Source organism: Manacus candei, unplaced genomic scaffold, assembly GCF_025592945.1.
Source record: "Manacus candei isolate 608988 ecotype Guabito, Panama unplaced genomic scaffold, ASM2559294v1 h1tg000057l, whole genome shotgun sequence".
Taxonomy (NCBI): Eukaryota; Metazoa; Chordata; class Aves; order Passeriformes; family Pipridae; genus Manacus; species Manacus candei.
Genome location: NW_026138105.1, coordinates 14,351,643 through 14,371,417, shown reverse-complemented (window position 1 = coordinate 14,371,417; position 19,775 = coordinate 14,351,643). Strand labels below are relative to the sequence as shown.

Here is a 19,775-nt window from a genome sequence, read left to right as displayed (position 1 = left end):
GTGTGCCATGCCCGGGACTCGCTGCTTTCACTCGCCTCCCAATGAGCCTTTAAAGAGACACTGGGGACCTCAACAAGCCAGGGAGGCTCTTCCCCGGGGGGCTGCCCCGGTGCCCTACACACCGCCCATTCCAAGGAGCAAGATGGAGCTGGATCGCATGGAGGGAGACTGCGAGGGCAGGGGGGTATCGCCTGCCCGGCACAGGGCGGCACCGCTGCTGGGGCCCTGCTCGGCCTGAACGCCCTCGGCACGGGACCGCCCGGGACTCCCCAGCTCCGGGGGCTCGGCCCCAAGGGCAGCGCTCGCCGCTTGGGCAGCTTCGCCAAGAACCGGGGTAGCCCAGGGCCGCGAGAGGCCGGAACCCCCACCGCGGCCCCCACAGCCATCCCGTGAGCTCTCCCGGCTGCCAAGGACTTCCAGCAGGTAAGACATCGGGACAGGCAGGGGTACCCACGCCTGGTCCAGATTCCCGGCTCGGCTCCGCGTGAGAGCCGCGGCGGTGCCGGAGCGGAGCTGTGCCGAAATGCCGGTCGGTTTCGCCAAAATCAGGTACCCGGTCCTGTGGTCCGGGTGGGCTCCTCCGGGCATCCCCAGCCCTCTGCCCCGCGCAGATGTCGGGGCCGCCCCGGAGGAACGGGGGGGACCACGGCAGAGGCAGCCGGGCGTCGTGCAGCGGCGATCCGGGACCGGGGGCTGGGAACCGGGAGTCGGGGACCGGGATCGCCCCCGCTGCTCCCGCGCCGCGGTGCCGGCGGGCGGGCGGGGGGCGGCACCCGGGAGGGGCGGCGGGCGGGACCCCCCCGGGCCCCGCGGAGCCTCTGCCGCCGCCGCCGGCCCCGCAGGGCTCCGGGCTCCGCGCCGAGCGCGCTCGCTGCGGCGGGGGCGGCGCCGAGGCAGGTGAGCGGCGGCGCGGGCCGGGCTCCGCCACCGGGGAGCTGCGGGCACCGGCAGCGCGGGCACCGCGGCACCGGCGCCCGGGGCGGGCGGGGGCGAGGGCAGCGGCATCCCCAGGGTGGGGCGGGGGACCCGCGGCGCTGGCATCCCGGGGCGCGGCGAGGACCGTGAGATCGGTAACACAGGGACCGGGGCACCGGCATCCCGGGAACCGGCGTGCCAGCATCCCCGGGCACTGCAGGGATCGGCACCCTGGGGCGCGGCGGGGACCGGCATGCCGGGGTGAGAGGGCACCTGGAGCAGCGGCACGCAGGGATGAGCGGGGAATCGAGGTACTGACATCCCGGGGTAAGCGGGGAGCCGCCGTGCCAACACCCACATCCCGGGATGCTGCTGGGACCCAGGGCGCAGGGACACTCCACGTCCCTCTGCGGACGGGTGTAGGGGAGTCCCTCTCCCCGGAGCTGTATCTCTCCCTCCCCACGGAACGGAGCGTGGTGCGGGATTCCCTCCGGAGAGCTGTGCACCCGCTGCGTGAGACCTGGGAGCGGAGGCTGGCACAGGGCAGGGATCATCTGCAGCCGGCGCTGGGCTGCCTGCTGGCAGCAGACAGCCGAGCTGTTGGTAATCACCCCCTCCTGCACCCTGAGGAGAGTGGGGAGTCCCCCCGTCATTTCCATCCCCAGCCCTGGGCATTTTGGTGGCCTCTCATCGTACAGCAGCAGCTTACGCTCCGTTTGCAGGGAGCAGCCAGCAGTGGGAATCCCCTTTCCATCCTCCCCACTGCCCGCCTGGCAAACCCCCCACCGCTCGAGGCTTGGTCTTCAGCATATTCAGGCTGATGCGTGCAGGGACGCTCAGAGACGGGGACGGGGCTCTGCAGGGGCAATTTTGGATGACCCAGCGCGTGGGGACACCACCCTGCAGGAGCTGGGAGGTCACCCAGCCCCAGCTGGTGCCCAGCAGGGGACCCCCGGCCCCACCCCGGCCCCATGGACATCCCGCACAGGATCTCCTCAGTGGTTTACAGCCACCACCCTGGCACACCTGGGACGTGCAGAGTCACAAGCCCGGGCTGACAAGGCATTTAGGTCTGGGCTACAGGGCAAAGGATAAAGGATTCCTCCTCCTCTACGAATTTCTAATGATTCCTCTGAGCCACACAACTCCCTGCTGGGAAGCCTCACTGAGCTGTAAGTACAGGGGTTTTTATTTGAGCTGTTAATCTAAATCCATTGTACCTGGCTGGAAAAGCCCCTGTGTGCAATACTCCCTGCACTTGCTGCCTCCTCGCTTGAATGTCTATTAGCACCTTCCTTCCCACTCCCTTGGGTCCCCTCTGACAGGTAGAATACATATACATAACTTCCATTTGAAAGCCTTTGAGAAAAAAAATATGTTGTCAAGGGAAACTCTTCCAGCATTTCTTATAGATACGCTTGATCTGTTTTTGTATTTTTTTTACTGTCAGAAATGCATGTATCAGACATTTTTCTTCTCCACAACACAGATATTCAATTGAATGCCCAACACCCAGCTCACACTGGGCTTGTATAATTCTGATGGTTGTCTCAAAATAGCTTACAATACATTTCAACATTTATCAGAGAGAGACTGGCTTTATCTGTTCCATTTTTCCAATCATTCGTGGAAATTTTGGGTTAACTAAAGGAAAATTTTGCAAATTCACTTTATTCCAGACAGACATATTTGTATTCTCTCTCCGTTGTGCTTTAAAATAAAAAATCACCCAACCTTCCTAATGTGAGCTTCTGTTTCCCACCTGATAGCCCTGCAAATGTGAGTGGGGAACACACTTTGTTGATCCAACGGGGGACATCACGCCCTGTCTCAGTTCAAACCCTAGTTTTGTTCTAAAGCTGAGCTTAGCTGGTCGTGAAACAAGTAGGCAACAGAGTTATAAAACTATTAATTGCTGCTTTAGGTTCCTAGATGAAAGCTGTATGTGGGCAGAAATAATTTGTTCTATTCAGAAGTGAACATCAGAAAGGAGCGTCTGTGGTGGTTCGTGACCCTTCTCCTCACTCTGCTTCTGGCACAGGAGCGATGGAGGGATTTCCCTGGAGTACAAAGGCTTGCAGGGTCCTGGCACTCACCTTTTCCTTTTGAGCTGGGAGAGAGGTGGGAGCCAGCTCCCTCCTGGCCCCCAGGGCTTGGCAGGGCTCACCCAGAGCCACAGCTGTGCACTGGGGATGGTCCTGCTGAGCTGGAGCATCACTCTAGGCTTGTCCTGCTGTCCTGGGCTGCCCTGCGCCTCAAAAACACCTTGCCTTTGATTTTGGTGGCATTTGGCCTGACCTCACAGAGTGGCTGCTCTATAGGGAGAGTGGGGAGAGTCTGAGGCTGGTTTGGGGACAAGCTGGATCCCACAGAGGAACTCCCAGGGCCCTGTCTGTGTGTGTTTGTAGCCTGAATGCATGAGCATCCTTCTGGAAGGAAGCTGGATTAGTCATCCACACCCCACAGATGGGCTGTGTGATGTCTTCTTTGGAAAAGCTAATCTGCCACTGAAATTCCAGTTTATCCCTGAAAAAGAGTGTTTACATCCCTTTTTCTCCCTTGCTTTTTTCTTAAGCATTGAAAGAGTTGATCCTTCTCCTTCTTCCCTCCCCTTTCAAGACAATGAGTCCATTAAGCTCTGAGGTTTATCACGAGCCGGTTGCCTCCGGGGTGAATTGGAAGCGCTGGCGTTGAGGTGCAAAGCTGTGTAAGGAGCCCTGGCTGGGAGGTGCAGTGGAGGTAGCAGATACCTCTGCCAGGCTATTTCACCCACAGCCCCGCTATGCTTAAAAACAAACCTCTGGGGTTTAACCACTACTCCGTTACCTGTCGCTAAAAGTTTGAAAAAGTCTGTGAGTGACACAAGGCAGGAAAAATGTAATTCCTCAACCAAGAGAGCAAAGCAGTGTCCCTCAACACCCACCACCCCATGCCAGGAGCAGGGGGACCCCATGAACACAGGGCTGCTCTGTGCATCCCCAGGTGTTCTGATGAATAAGAAAGGTGAAAAAATCTGATTTCAAGGTGATGCAGAAAGATCACAGACCTTTTATTTGCCTTTTTTTGCTCCTAGTCAAGACAGGTGAATGCATCTGAAGTGTGGGAATGATTCTCTTTCTTAGATGCTTTAACTGCTTCTCATTAGAAAATGGAATTTCTGCTGCACGGAAAAGCCCAGCTCCCTGAAACTTATAAATTCCTAAAACACAGCAGAAATCAAAACTTTGGGTTTTTATTTCCCCGCTGACATACAGATTCAGTCATCGATGATTCTGAATAATGCTTTTGTTATGTTTCAACATTATAAAAATAATATTAGTATTTTACATGACAGAACACAGAGGAGGAAACAAAACAGGCGGTTAAATTGTTTTGACACTTCTTCCTCTGAAATTCTCCCTAAAACTGACACCTTCTCTGACAATACTTTGATTTTGGCAAAACTGCCTGTGCTGCTGGGAGAATTGCACCATCTGAGGACTTTTTGACCGGGTCTAATTAGCAGCGTAGGTAGTGGGGCTACAAAGCACTTTGGCAGAATCACAGCAGCGGTGATTTGATGAGATCTAATTTTTCCTCAGGGATGCTCTTTGGGGGATAAATCCTCTCTTCAGTGACTAATTACCTGTTTGAACAAGGAGAGCCCCATGGAGGAGGTGCTGGAGGTGCAGTAAACTGCCTTCTTTAGGCATTAACGACCTGCAAAGGGAGAAACTTTCAGAGGTAAACAAAGCAAGGAAAAGTTTCACCTGGAAAAATCACTGGCTTTTTTTTTTTTTTTTTTTTTTTAGCTTCCATACCACAGAAGAACAACTGTTTAAAGCTGTTTCTCTCCCCCCCCTCTCTTCCCCTCGGTCCTCACTTTTCAAAATTCAGACATCCCTCCTCACTCCCCAGGGTGCTTCTGGCCCCACCTCACCCAGGAGCACCCAGTCCGGGGGAAGCCCTGCGTCCCCTCCAGCCCCGCTGTCTCCTCCACAGGTGGAACCAGCCCCTGCTCTGCTGATCATGGTCAACAAGACCTTAAATTACTGGGGTCCCAGTTTTGAGGAGGACGTTATCAACATCAACGTGGGGGGTCTGAGGAGGCGGCTCAGCTCCAGCGCCCTCTCCAAGTTCCCCGACACGCGCCTGGGGCGCCTGCTGTCCTGCGACTCGGAGGAGTCCATCCTGCAGCTCTGCGATGACTACGACGTGAGCGCCAGGGAGTTCTACTTCGACAGAAACCCCGGCTTCTTCCTCTACGTCCTCCACTTCTACCAGACGGGGAAGCTGCACGTCATGGAGGAGCTGTGCGTCTTCTCCTTCTGCCAGGAGATCGAGTACTGGGGCATCAACGAGTTCTTCCTGGACTCCTGCTGCAGCTACCGCTACCACGAGCGCAAGCTGGAGAGCCGGCACCACAACTGGGATGAGGAGAGCGAGGTCAGCAGCGTGGACACGTCCCCCGATGAGATCTCTGACATCAACCACGACCTGCTGCGGTACAGCACCCTGCGCTGCGGCAACGCGCGCAAGCGGCTCTGGCTCACCATGGAGAACCCAGGCTACTCCATCCCCAGCAAACTCTTCAGCTTCGTGTCCATCAGCGTGGTGCTGGTTTCCATAGCCACCATGTGCATCCACAGCATGCCCGAGTACCAGGAGGTGGACGAGAACGGCAATGTGCTCGATGAGCCCATTCTGCACAAGCTGGAGTATTTCTGCATCTCCTGGTTCACCTTCGAAGTGTCTTCCCGCCTCCTGCTCTCCCCCAACCCCAGGAAGTTCTTCAAGCACCCGCTGAACCTGATTGACATTGTCTCAGTGCTGCCCTTCTACTTCACCCTCCTGGTGGACGTGACCATGGGCAGTGACTCAGAGCTGGGCAATCTGGGCAAGGTCGTGCAGGTCTTCCGTCTCATGAGGATATTCCGAGTGCTGAAGCTGGCTCGGCACTCCACTGGACTGAGGTCACTGGGGGCCACCTTGAAGGTAAACTGGCTCTCTATCTCTTTATCTACTCCTTTAGTCTCTGGGTAAGGAGACCTTTGGGTGGTGCCTGGCAAGCTTCCTTGGGGGGGTGGGCTGGGCTGCTGGTGTGTCTGGTAAAGCAAACAAGTGTGAGGAGCACTGCACGTGTCCCCTCCTCACACACGCTCAGCACGAACACCCATCCACCCTGTTTTGCTCCATGCAGAAATGTGCTTCCAGGGACTCAACCATCCCACCGTGGTGTGAAGGCCTCATTGCACAGCACTGGAATGGACTCAGCCATGTGTGGGTGGATGGGGATGTCCCATCAGAAGCGAGTCTGTGCCTAGTTGGGCTGTAAACGACCTGCTGAGCAGGCACCAGGCCAGGCAGCAGCTGCTGGATCTGCCAGCACCAGTTGTTGTGGGTCAGAGCTGCTCCTATCCCTCGTCTGGGAGAAGGGGGAACCTCCTAAGACCAGGCTGCCAGCTGACCTTTGGTGTCTGCCCATCTAGGGAGACATAGAGATCCTGGTCCAGGTGAGCTGACACTTGGATGCTCCCAGACTGAGGTTGGGACTGGCTCATGTGTAACCATGTGTGGCACAAAGCAGCAATAGGAAAGCAAAGGGTGAGCTGTAGGGCCCTGGACAACCAGCCCCAGGCAGAGTCTGTGCCCTCAGCACAGAGCCCTCAGCAGAGCCTGAGCTACCAGCAGCTGCCCCTCAGTGTGATGGAAAACTCTGCCTGTAGGGCTGGGGAAAGCTGGTCCCAGGACCACACTGTCCTTGGAAGGAAGGGTTGGATGAGGAGATGGTGAGACAGTGGAGGACCAGGACTCAGGCATGCTGGGAGGTGGCAGCCCTGCAGGTTTGGTGAGAGGGTGCTCATCCTCCATAACATGCCCCAAGGCTGTGTTTCTCCAGACCCCCTCCACAGCACCCCAGCCTCTTTAGAAAGACCAAAGGCAGCTTGAAATCTCTCATGAAATCATCACCATCCTGGTGCTGCAGCCAGACCTCCATCACTGCAGCTCAGCAGGGTGGCACAGACCAGCCTCCATGTGGTTCTGCTCCTAACAGAGCCTGAAATTCAACCAAAGGGATGCTCTCCTCCCACTGCCTGGCATGGGACAGAGCTGCAGCTCCTGGTGCTGCTGCCTCTGCAGGGCCATCATAGGGATGAGAGGCTGGGGACACCCTGCTTTCACTGCTGCAGCAGTGGCAGAGCCAGCATGGAGTGTCCTGGCATCAGCAGGACTCGGCTGCCGGGGTTGGTCCCATTCCTGTGGCTGAGTCATGGAGAAAAGCAAACCTCGAGTGTGGCTGGTGTTGAGGATGGGCAGCAGGAAAGGTCTTCTGCCAGCTTCTGCTGTGAAGCAGGATCAGCCCAGCCCAGCACTAATCCTGCAGAGCCCACAGATCATCAAAATATTCCTGGCATCCTCAAAACCCTCAAAACAGGGTTCAGGGAGAGTTCTTTGAAATGAAGGTGCCTGAAGTCCTACCTGTGGGGTACTAACTCCCAAACACTCACCTTGCGAGAGCGCTGACAAGTGACAGACCCGTGTCAAAGCGCCGCTGAAATCCGCACAAACCTGCACACGTCCGTGCTCCATCCGAGCGTGACCAACACGCTGCAGAACACCAGGGACTCAGGGGCTCATCTGCATATTATTAAGCAGCAGATGAGATCCGGGGAGTCGGCAGCGTCCCGGCTCCGGCGGCTGATTCACCCAGTGACGCGCTGGAAAGCGCCGCTTCCCGGGGACTCCGGAGCCAGCTGTAAATGGGGATGAGCGGAGACACAGATCTGACGCAGCAGCTTGGCATTGTGATTTACTGGGCACATAAATTACAATGTCTTGTTAATCATAATTTACTTCCTATTGCCAGAGCAGGAATCGGGAGCGGAGCGGTAAAGGCTGTTAACAGCCAGGAAGTGGGAGCGATGGCTCTGGCAAGCTGAGCGATTGTTCCCCTGCCACGAAAGTGCTAGCAGAGGGAATTCTGCCATTTGTGCATCATGAGCCCTGAACCATCCTCAGATTGCTTGAGGCCTGATCCAGGGTCTGTTTAATTTGAAGAGAGGCTTCCTACGTGTCTGTTCTCCCTCTGCAGTGCAGGACGTCCATTAAAACTATTGCAGCTCCGTGGGTGTGGGTTTGGAGTCTGTCTCCCACTGGCTGTCAATAGGTGTTGGGCCCTGGGTAATTACAGCACCGGCAGGGATCTACAGGAGCTGCTATCTGTCCCCTCAGGGGCCTAAATACACAAGCAGGTTGGAAGAGCTGGAGCTGCATGACCCTGGACAGCAGATGCTGCTGCTACCATGGGCCATCTCTGCTCAGTCTCCACACTGGTATCTCTGGCCAGGCTCAGGCTGGGGTCTTCCATTCCAGTTGTCTTGTGCTATACTGCAGGAAAGACGTGCATTCAGCAGGACCCTGGAGAGACTCCTGCTGGGGGAGCTTTTTGCTGGAGCCTTGTGTTACTGAGCATCGCCTCGCCAGGGCTGGCTACTTGCTAAACCTGCATCCCACCCGAACCCCAGCTGCAGCTGCCTCCCCCCTCAATCAGTGAGCAAACCATAAGTTTTGCAGATAAATGGCTGCAAATAGGTGGCAGCCAGTGCCAGCTGGGAGATTCCTGGAGCCTCCTTTTTGCTGCAAGCCCTGACCCTGCTTGTAAATTGAAGCAGCAGGAGCTATTGAGCTGCCTGACTTCCCCTTTGCCCTTCCCCTCCAACACATCCTAGGGCCAGAACCAATACTTTTAAAAAAATGTATGAGGTTATTTGGTGCTGCTGCCGCCCAGCTGGGACGTGCAGACCTGCTGTTAAGCTCCAGCCAGGAGCAGGTCTTTCATGGCCAAGTGATACATCCTTGAAACTCAGTGCCTCTGAGCTGTTCGTCCTCCTCGAGAGGCCCCCTCGGAGCTGCTCTAGGGCATTTGCCCTGTATCAGGTGAGGGAAGAGGAGGAAGAGGAGGAGGTGGTGGTTATTTCCCCACGGTATTCCTGGCTTTAACTGAGCAGCTTTTGCCAGCAGTCTAAACAAAGTCTCCTCAGTCCCTGACATGAATCCGCCTCCCTTAGGTCTTGTCTTGACCGCAGAAGCCTTTTCCCACATCTGTGCTATTTGCTTTGCTCACATTGTTTCCCTTAGTCATTATGTGGTCTCCAATAAAGCATTCTCTGCCTGTTAGGAGACTGGGAAAAAATCCCCACGATCAAAGCTCTGCTTTCTTTTCCCGAAATGATGAAGAGCAAGCTGGCAGATCAGTGGGCAGAAACATCCAAGAAATTCACTTGTGACAGTCAAAAAGTGCTTGGACAATGCTGGAGGATGGTGCTGGCAGTCTGTCCCCTGGAAGTTCCCTTCCCGGTATGACTTGCTACCTCATCCTGCAACTGCCCACTGCCTTTTCCCCCTGGGCTTCTGGCACAGGTTTATATTTTGCTCAGATATTAAGAATATCCAAAGAAAGATTGTGGCACAAAGGTTTTAGTTTGAAACCAGAGGAATGATGGCTTCTTCAAGGATCATTGCACACCTCTGCTGTCAGTCTGTCCCCCCAGGTCCTGCACACCCACCTGAGAGCTTGGCTCTGTTCCCACCAGGGCTTCCAGACTCCTCGGGCTGGGGCTCATCAAGCTGGGGATTGGAACACCCTGTTGGATGGGTGCTAAGACCAGCCCATGCTGACACTGGATGGATCCCTGCACTGACCAGATGACCAGGGCCGCTTGGATCCATGTCAGCTCTGAGGTTCACTGGGAGTCTCCCACGGAAGAGCAATAAAATCTGAAAGGAATGTAATTATCTCAGAAAAAAGTTTCTGCAGTAATACACGCACGTGTGTAGCAAAGGGTTCCATGGATGCTGAGACTGCCAGTGGTGGTGGGATATAGCAGGGACCAGGACCCTGGGGCTCTGGCTGTGGGGTCCCCAGGGAGAGCTGAGCTGAGCCTCAGCAGAGGCCACATCTTCCCTGAGAGCACTGCCAGCGACTCGGGAAGGTACAAATTGCTTCTCTTAGCGGCTGCCTATTAGGTGGTTTCTGGGGACCTGCCAAATAAAAGGAAATGTGATAAATATTGTTAGCTGAGATCGGGTTGGAGTGAGTGCTGGAGGCAGGGGAGCAGCCTGTGCTGGGTATCCCTGGCTGGAGAGCACAGCCTTCCCTCCTGGCACTTGCAGGTTGGTGGAGTGCAGAGAGCTGGCTGTGGGTGCCAGGAGTGATTCCCGGCTGCACCACCTGCTCCAGGTGTGGGTCACCCACACACCTCCCAACGTGTCCCAGCCCGTCCCTACAGCGGGACATCCCATGGCAGAGGCGGGCAGGGGTGCTGAGATCCACACAGAGGTGTGCAGGGCTGTATTTGCACTGTGGCATCCCAGTGTCCTGGCTGGTGATGGGTGTGGTGGCTCCCACCGACCACTGCTCTGCTTTGCCTTCCAGCACAGCTACCGGGAGGTGGGGATCCTGCTGCTCTACCTGGCCGTGGGGGTCTCTGTCTTCTCTGGAGTGGCCTACACTGCCGAGAAGGAGGAAGACGTTGGCTTCGACACCATCCCAGCGTGCTGGTGGTGGGGCACGGTCAGCATGACCACCGTGGGCTACGGCGACGTGGTGCCCGTCACGGTGGCGGGGAAGCTGGCTGCCTCGGGCTGCATCCTGGGGGGCATCCTGGTCGTGGCACTGCCCATCACCATCATCTTCAACAAGTTCTCTCACTTCTACCGCAAGCAGAAGGCGCTGGAGGCGGCCGTGAGGAACAGCGGGAAGAAGGACCACGAGGAGGTGGAGAGCATCTCCAGCCGTGACCGAGAGGACTCGGAGGCCCTGAGCGAGACCTCCCTGGACAGAGGCAGCCCCGACTGCCGTGGTCTGACCCCCGGTGCCCACCCCAGCCCCTGAGCCACTGCTCCGTGGCGCTGGGGCCCGCAGGACCTGCTTGCTCACGGCGAGCACAGCACGGCTGCTGCACTGGGACACGGCAGAGGAGCCGGGCTCTCCCTGTCCTGCACCACAGCTGGCATTGCCCCGGCCCTGCCAAGGACAGCAGGAGTTGGAGGAGATGCCCAGTGGGTGCTGGCTGCTTCCAGCCCCCGGGATGCGGTGACTGGGTCTGCCTGGATGTGTTTTAGCCTTCACCCTGCTCCCCCTGGCTGCAAATGGAGGCTGTGGTGCTGGACATACTCCCACCAAAAGGGGAGAGAGAAAAAAGAAATACAGGTGAGCCCTTACCAGGCACTGCCCCAGCTGGGTAGAGGGGGATTTCCCTCTGCCAGAAGGTTGTGTGTTGTCCAGGGTGAGGCTAAATAGCTCGAGGGTGAGGCAGCCCCTGACCAAGTTGGCTGCCCTTGCAGGTCCTCTGCCAGGTCAGCATCAACTCCAGCCCCAGCCTTGTCCTACCCCCTGCTGGAAACAGCCTCAAAAGGCTCAACTGGCCCCCCAGCCATAAAGGAAAGGGGGCTGGAAGTGAGTCTGTATAAGGGGAGAGGTGGTGTCAGCTCAGGGTGAATCCCACTGTCCTCAGTCCCTGCAGTGGGGTTGACTGGACTTCACCTTCCTTCCAGCTGGGGTTTATCTGCTCGCCTGCACTGCCACTGCTGGGATCCCCGGGCATCTGGGGCTGGGGCATGGCACAGCCGGGAGCACTGCCCATGCAGGGGGGCACCAGCCAGGGATGACCAGGACAAAGGGACGTTGTCCTGTGAGGTAGGAGCAGAGGAAGGGGATCAAGCTGAGGGAACTGAGGAGCCATCCCCAGTGGGGCTCTCCCCACAAGCCCTTCCCTCCACGGCGCTCCTATGCCATGGGAGCCCAGGGCCTGCAGCAGGCCATGGTAGGGTAGGAGACACAACCAAAGCCAGCTGGGTTTGGCACACAGCCTGTTCCCCCTCACCACAGCCCCAGCCTGGCTTCCTTCTGCCTCTTCCCTCCTTGCCTCAGGGCCAGGCAGGGGCAGGAGGGCTGTAAGGAGTGGGGGGTCATACTGCCCTGAGTGTCCTCACTGTTCCCCAGGGAGCTCAGCTCCCCGGGGGATGATGCACTCACCTTCCCTCTGCCCGGAGGGGGCACCCCCATGTCCGTGGGACAGAGGAGACCTTGCACTGCTCCTCGGTGACCAAGCACCTCACAGCCGGGCAGGGAGGTCCGCCTGGAGCACCAGACTGCCCTCCTGCCTGGACCCCCAGCCCACCTGAGCACATTCAGGGCTGCTCCCAGCACAGCATTAATTCCCTATGGAGTTTTTCCTTGCCCCCATGGTTCTCTGTTTGGAAACTGTGCAGCTCCGTTGTGCACAGGGGAACACACCCAGCAACGCCTGTTCTGAGCAGGGGAAATGTGCATCCTGCAATCCCCAAATCAGCTCAAAACCACGTTGGTGGCTGCAGGATGACCCCAGGTACCTGGATCACGGGGTTTGCTGCTGGCTGTCCTGGCTGGGTGTCAGAACAGCCGCAGCTGCTGGTGCTGGATCTGCTGATCACGGGCAAGAAAAGCCAAACCAACGCCAGTGCAGGTCCAGCCCTTCTGAACCCCAGTGGGACTCGGGGAGGGTCCCCAAGGACCTGTGGTGTGGGATCAGAGGGTGTTCACGCTTCTGGCATCATCAAGTCTTCCAGTATCGATGGTTTGTGGTCTGCTCTGTGCTCAGTCCTGCTCTGAGCTGGGACTGGGGAGCGGCTCCGTCCGCTCCGACCGGCTCCCGCTGCACTGTTACTTGAAAAAAGGAAGGAGTTTCCCCTTCTCACCATAAATATTCCAGTAGCAAAATGTATTAAAATGTGAAGAGTAAATTACATCTATTAATGAAAAAGCATTATGCAAATAATTAGGAGCATGTAAATTAATTTTATATCTATGCATGGGATGCATACTGTATATTTTATTAAAGACTTCAGTGACCTGCTGTGGATGCTGGTTTCTGTTTTGTGGCAGCTGCACGTGCCCATGCTCATGCAGCCCATGGGCTGAGCTGGGGCTGGATCAGCAGTCTGGGGTGAGCAGGAGCTGCTCCCACAGCACTGCAGGTCCCTGTCAGCCAGCTCCAGCACCACCTCGGAGCACAGCGGAGATTCCACCTCATCCCTGCTCTGGGTGGTGAGTGACAGCTTGTCCTCATGCTTGGACCACTGGTGTCATCCTGGCTGGAGCAGTTTGGATAACCCACCTCGTTGAGGCTCAAGGAAGGGGCATTCCTGGGGTGCAAGGGGATGGGTTGGAGCTGGTGGGCTCTGGGAAAAGCCACACAGGGAGCCAGGCATCACAGCTGGGAGGGAGAGAATCCTGATGCTGGGTGTGGCCTCAGATGCTCTGAAATGAACGGGGTGTCTCTCTCTAGGCTGTTGCTCTGCAAGGGCTGGCTGGGGAGGGCAGGACTTACCACTGCTCTTCCTGTGTCAGGTGCATTCCTCTGCTGGGTGTGACAGGAGCCAGGGTAAAAATAGAAATTAATCTCTATTCCTTTGAGACCTTTTCCATTAAAAAAATAAAAATCTACAAGCTGCTATCTTTCCAAGGGAAAAGCTCCCCTGCCTTGGGGGCTGTAAGCAAGGCAGGACATCCTTCAGGCCCCCCTGGGGCAGCAGCTCTCGGAGGGGCTGCTGCAGAAGAGCTCCAAGCTCGGGTTTGGGAAAGCCACGAGAGATGTTTTCTTTTTTTAGCCTCCTGCACTCTGTTGAAGACATTAGGATTTGTATGGCTCTGAGTAACTGCACTAGGAAAATCCTCCCACTGCTGTGCAGGCAGATCTAGCAGAGCTGGAGTTGTGCAGAGCAGGGAAGAGCCGGGTGCAGGAAGGTGCCCAGCAGCAGTGGGTGATCACAGCCCACGCTCGCGCTGCAGAGACACGTCTGTGCAGCAACGGGGCTGCCAGGACGGGGCTGACTTACTATTTCTAAGGCAAGGAGGAAACTCGTGTTCTTTTGCTAATCCCTAATCAGTTTTCCTGAGTGGCTGCGTTTTCATTTGGTACAGTGGGTAAATCAATTACACACTTTATCAGGTTATTCCTACAAAGCTGCTTTCCACATTCACAAAATGACTGATGAAAGCACGACTCTCTTGCCTCCAGGGAATGGTGATTAAGGAGTGACCTTATTAAGCTGTTTAATGCAGCCGAGAATTAGACAACTCTCCTCAAAGAGACAAAGTAAACTTCATTACTTCTGTTTGAAACTTCTTTTCCTTTGCCAGCTCTAAGCACCGTGACTACCCTGAGCTTGTTCTGTGCACTCAGGAGATTTTAAAGGGTTTGATCTGTAGGAAGGGAAGACTCCTCACTGACAGCGTTCTGGGATCTCTGCTGCTCACAGGTTCCTACAGCCCTGCTGACCTCAGTAAAAATCCAAGCTTAGTGCCTGAGCACACTGCTTGACGTGTTAAATCAGTGTTACTGCTATCTGCTGAACTGTGTAAGGAGATCAGTAAAGACAAACAGTGCAGTAATTCTATTGTTTTGTTTTACAAAATAATGCTAAAACACTTCCTCCTGGTAGAGGTTTATCTGAACCACAGTTGTTAGCTTAGTTATAGGAAACACACAGTCTCAAGGCTTCCATTCTAAGTGCCTGAGAAAGCCAAAAGAACAGCCTTGAAGGCATGGAATTGAATTAACCAAATATGCCTAGACAGGTCACACCATTTCAGGGAATGAAAACCACAGGTCAGATGTGCAGGGAGGCACAAAACCAGCGATGTTCACATCATCTGCATGTTCACATCCAGACCAAGTCTGGTGAGAGCAGAGGGGGAAAACTGCCCCATGCCTTTTTCAAGACCATCCCCTCTGTGGTGAAGGAGTGATGGTCCAGAGCTTGTGAGCCCCTTGGGCTGAGGAAAGTCCACCCCACAGCTCAGCCACCTGATGCCTGTGCAGAGGTAAGAGGCTGCTGTGCTGCTCTCACCACTCAGGATGGGACTCAGGGACTCTGAGCTCCCTCCGCTTCTGTTGATTTGAACAGTGACAACCTAGAGAGGAGCAGAACAGACTGTCCTTCAGAGCTGGAACTGAACTGTCTTAAACTTTATAAACACGTTGGCTACCTTCCTGGGCTCTTAAATTAAAGGACAATTAACTTTCAGTCTAGAAAGAGATGATGGTTGTTTCCCGGTTTGACCCTTCAAAATTTTGCCAGAGTGATTAGCTCAATGAAAAGCTGTCAGCGCTCGAGGCAGGGCTGTCAGCCAATGCTCAGAGCATTTATCCAAGCTCAGACTCCTCTGGCCTGTGCACAGGAGGAAATGGGACAAAATGAGGGGGTAGGAAATGAATAGCTGGGCATACAGGACACTGGCACAGCAGCCCCTGTCCTTCAGTATTGATTATTGTTAATAACTGCTGATCCTACAGGTTTAGTGGAGAGTTGACTTTTCCCTTTACTGGGGAGAAAAACCTGGCTAAACATCAGTCCCAGCTCACAGGTACCTGTCAGTGTTGGTTTTGTTCCTTATATGCAGTTAATATTTGTGCAGCAGGTGCAGTGCTGCAGCACATGAACACTCCCCTGGTATGGCAGCACTGGGAACACAACCCTCCCTTTGTTCTGGGGCTCCACAATATCCTGGTAACACTGCTGAGGATATGGGAGAGCTCCAGGCTTTCCCAGTTACTAGAAATGCCTGCAGCCTCCCTCCCTTTCACTTCCACGCTCCTTCCGAGCATTTAAAAGCTCACATCTACTTTGTTTCTTCCGGGATTGCTAACCAAAGCTGACTCCTGAATGAATTCTGTCTCTGCTCCCGTTAGTCATCCCTCCAGGACAGATTTAGTAACTGCTCAGGGAAACCACGTCGAAGCCAACAGTTCACCATTGGAAGGCAGCACCCACTCACTGTCAGCTTCATCTTTTTCTGAGCTAGAAAGCTCAAAGTGAGCCAGAATTGGGAGTGAGCCTCCAGCCTCACCTGTTGTGTAGGAAGGTGGATAAATTGATATGTACCTAGTCCCAAACCTGACTGCAGGCTCAGGGAAGCTGCTGCAGAGACAGCAAGGGCCTACAGCAGAGTTCAGCATCCCCATTTGCCAGAGCACAACGTGGGGCAAATGACTCTCCTGCATGACTGGAGCTCCAGGCAGGGCTGCCTGTGCTCCCCACCGTGGGGAACTGCCTTTTCCAAAATATTTATCTGATGTGTTTACTGCCTGTGTTCCTGAAAGCTTGTACTCTTCTCCAGAATGCTGCATAACATTGGCTGATTAGAGGTACACCATGTTAAAACTCATCCTCATAAGCAATAACACACCAAAGTATTTTAATGCACAAACATGAGTCACGACTCTACCCGATGCTTTCAGGTAGGGACAGTTTATTTGCCCCTTTGAACAAATAAGGCAAGATATTTGAGAAAGATCAAATAAAATCTCCTGTATCAAACTGAGAGGAATGCAATAAAAGTTACTATTTCATACATATACAAACTAAAGACCCAACACTATTATATACAAACAGCCAGATCTTACAAAATAGCATTTCAAGTCAGCAGTTTATGCCAGTGTCGCTAATTTCTTTGTTACAAAAAAGTTAAAGCTACAAACTTCACATTTGTAAGTCTCACATGACTGACATCATCAGTGTCTCTGGGTTTTAGAAGCAAAGAGAACAGTTTGTCCAGAACCCTTTCAGCAATGCAGATGGATTCAAGGAGCACACAAATGTAGCTTCACAATTAAACAAGTTTTTTTGCTTAAAAACTTCGTCAGAACAGCCTTCCCTTATGTCACCAGCCTTGGTCTTAGTCTGGAGTGCTAAGAGTTCACTCTGAGGAGTGAACAGGTCCTGTCCTTCCACACCCTCTACAAAGGGACCAAAAAAGGGAAATATTTTCTCTAACAGATTGAAAATCAGTGAAGAGAAAATAATTCCTCTGCATTACAGCTCTAAGTGCAAGAAACATCATTAAGTCTCAGCCACTGCAGGCATTTAAGAAAGGTTCAAAGACAGTTAAGCCATTGGACCAGTTTTACTTATTTTGGTTCATTTGCTATATTTTAAGACAATCGCGTCAGCAAAGCAGAGCATTTCAAGAGTGCTTACATTCGGTTACAGAAGTCACAGGTTGCATATTCTGTAAGTAGACACCACCCTGTGGTGTTTCACCTAAAACTTGGGGTTCTAATGCCCTCTGATCACTACAAAGTTACCTACACAGTGCAGAAGTAAAACTCCTCCCGGCAGAGCCCGTTTGATCCACGCCACACGCAGGCAGTGCACGGTTTACCATGTCACATGTCTGTGTGTCCATCACACCAGAGGTGCTGGGCCAGATCCATCCCAGTGACTAATACAAGATCCAGCACTGAGCAGAGAACTCCCTCCTAAGTTGGGGGAGTTTCTTTGATGCAAAGGATGCTCATGGATATTGCTCATAACAAAGACAAGACCAGGGCAAAGAGTATTGCACAGATTCCAATGAGCACGGTATGAGCCCTGATGTTTCCCAATACCTGAGGCTATCAAATTGCTGGTTACCCCAGGATGTACTCCTCCTTCAGCCCCCCTACATACACTGCTTACTGCCTCTCCCTTTTCCTTAGGGACAGCTTGCTAATCTCCAAAACTGCTGTGACCCCAATGCACATCAAACAGAGACAAACTGATGCAACCAGAGCTGCAGAGGGTAAGAATGGCTTGGTTCCTTTCACAGCTATGGAGCAGACCTGTCAGCAAAGCCAAGAGCCTGCTCTAAGGGGAAAACAAGAGCCCACAGAGGCACGAAATGAACACTTCACCTCTCTAGCAGCACTTGATCCAGGAGACACTGCTGTTTTATTATCTAGGTGATGTACCAAGGCCTGTTTCAGAAGATCGACAGGGAAACTGTTCCCTCTATCAGAGCAAAATGAAAATAAATTGGTAGAAATACTTGCTCTGTCCAAACAATTCATCATATGCTGGGAACATCTAAAACTACACAGCTCTGCTGTTACAGCCCACAGGGCAGAGGCACTGCTCAGTCTTTGCCCTGCAAAGAGGCTCTTTGCTGCTTCTGTTTTCCTCTCCCCTCTCTGGTGTGAGCTGATTGCACCATCCCCACAGCGACTGTACACACTGGGGCATCGCCACTGATTGACCTTTACTGGGCAGGAACAGCAGGGAAATGAAAAAAAAAATACAACCTACCAACACAGGAGCATCCAGAGAAACTGGAAGAGACTGAACCTCTTCCAGCAAGACATCAGTAGTTGTCTTCTCATCCAGATCAACTCCGCTTTTGCTCCACCACCATAAATGCACATCTTTGTTAATTCAACAGTTTTTACTTCCAGTTCAACTCTCCTGATGTGCTAAACCTTGCAGAAATGTGAAGGATTGCGAAAACAAGTTTTTATTCAAGTGTCTAAAGATGTAAATTTGAAATGAAGCCTATAAAATATTTCACAAGCTGTGGAGATTTTTTAAGTCCTCTCAGACACAGCTGAAGTACCCAGTTCCTGAGAGTATTCCTTCCACCCATTCAAGTGCTGTTTCCTTTCCTCAGCACTCCACTGTCAGCAGGGTCTCCCTGAAGGACATTTCCAGACAGACAGACAAAGAGGAATCAGATCACTGACTGGCTTTTGGTTTTAAATGGGTGTGGATTTTAAATGACAGAACGTAACTTCTTATGGAGGCACAACGTGCTTTATCTACTCATATAAATTCATAAAGGACACAAAAAGAGGACAAAACTGAGGTCTTGAAGAAACCACACTTGCTTAAAGCACACAGTGTAAGGCATGGGGCTTATTACAGGCTTTTCAAAAACCGAGATTTAAGTTTCTTTCAAAAGGCTGGAACAGTTTGTACAAGTTCTCACCTGCTCTCTTCAGTGACCTAAAACTTATCAGTACCTTAACAGTAGAGACAGTTAACAGCTTGAAATTGAGTCTGTGCATTCACAAAGAAAAACAAAACCAAAAAACCCACAAAAGATGCAGCCGTTAAATACCACAATCCATATTCACTGAAACCAAAATGGACTCCTGAAAGTTCAGCTGAAAAAGAGAGTGAGCCAACTTTCATTAGCCTATTCCTACCTGTTCCTCTGGTTTAAAAACAATCCTCCTAAAAACAGTAACAGAACTCCTTTGCAATAATGTGTTAAATACCTGCCTAACATGAAAACACAACCACCAGGATCCTCCAGGTCACGGCATTCCTGAGTTCACAAAGGTGCTATGGAAAAATAAACGAGCAGAAGTATTGCCCTCTATTTCGCTAGCGTATTTCAATAGAAATCAATCTGTTCAGTAGTCATAAAAGCAAGGAGCTGATTGTTTGGGGCTGGAAGAACATTCTACCCGTGGCTCAGAAGTTCTGCTGCCGCCGCTTCTTGGCTTCGATGGCGTCGAGGATCGGCTGCCGCTTGGACTGGTACTTCTGCCGGATCTCCTCGATCTCCTGCTCCATCATGGGGTCCAGGGCCGAGAGCCTCCTCTGGAGCTCATCCACACTCCACGTCTTCAGCTGAGAAGGACACAAAAGAAGAACAGACAGCGGTGTCAGCGTGGCCACCACCCCCAGGTCTGTAGGGATCCCGCTGCCCGTCCAGCGGGCACGGCGCACCTTTCAGGGGCAAAAGTGGGAGAGTTCTGCTCCAGGCTGCTGCTCTCACTGAGACTGGCACAAGCCTGGGGACACTGGGCTGCTTCTGCTCATTTTACAGGTACATTACATGCTCTGTTTAGTGGCAGTGTGAGCGTATAAACAACCAGTGAAATGTTTCCCCTGCTGAGTTGCTTTTCTAACGCTTCATTTTGCAGGTTTAGAACAGAAATACTGCACTGAGATGGAAGAGCAGCAAAGTTCTCTTCCCCTCCCCTTTCCTTGCACCTAAACTTCCTTCTGCTAAATGACAAAAGCAGGTAGAGGGGAACAGAAATCAAAAAATACCATTGACAAAAGTTGCATTT

General features: G+C 53.4%; 2 protein-coding genes across 5 annotated transcripts in view; one reads left to right on the top strand and one right to left on the bottom strand.

Moving 5' to 3' along the window:
• The first annotated feature begins 329 nt into the window (after positions 1-329).
• On the top strand, positions 330-12,787 carry KCNS1 (potassium voltage-gated channel modifier subfamily S member 1). 3 transcript variants are annotated; one of them, XM_051803041.1, is made up of 4 exons: positions 330-423; positions 4,497-4,638; positions 4,897-5,889; positions 10,331-12,787. In XM_051803041.1, the coding sequence occupies exons 3-4, from the start codon at positions 4,924-4,926 to the stop codon at positions 10,787-10,789; spliced, it is 1,425 nt and encodes a 474-aa protein (XP_051659001.1). In that variant the 5' UTR covers positions 330-423; positions 4,497-4,638; positions 4,897-4,923; the 3' UTR covers positions 10,790-12,787. The 3 variants fall into 3 exon arrangements, with proteins under 3 accessions (XP_051659001.1, XP_051659002.1, XP_051659000.1); XM_051803042.1 differs by lacking the exon at positions 330-423 and adding an exon at positions 850-897; XM_051803040.1 differs by lacking the exon at positions 330-423 and adding an exon at positions 1,875-2,087.
• Positions 12,788-16,178: 3,391 nt separating this feature from the next.
• Positions 16,179-19,775, bottom strand: part of STK4 (serine/threonine kinase 4) — a 44,966-nt gene continuing 41,369 nt past the window's right edge. For both annotated transcript variants that reach the window (XM_051803038.1, XM_051803039.1), the window contains exon 11: positions 16,179-19,329. In XM_051803038.1, coding sequence (XP_051658998.1) covers positions 19,171-19,329 — 159 coding nt within the window. In that variant the 3' untranslated portion in view covers positions 16,179-19,170. The remainder of the gene's footprint in view (positions 19,330-19,775) is intronic.

Bases quoted from the DNA above. Each gene is read 5' to 3' on its own strand.
- KCNS1 (XM_051803041.1), top strand. From the start codon at position 4,924: ATGGTCAACAAGACCTTAAATTACTGGGGTCCCAGTTTTGAGGAGGAC. The intron at 5,890-10,330 runs GTAAACTGGCTC...TTTGCCTTCCAG, and splicing joins CACTGGGGGCCACCTTGAAG to CACAGCTACCGGGAGGTGGG.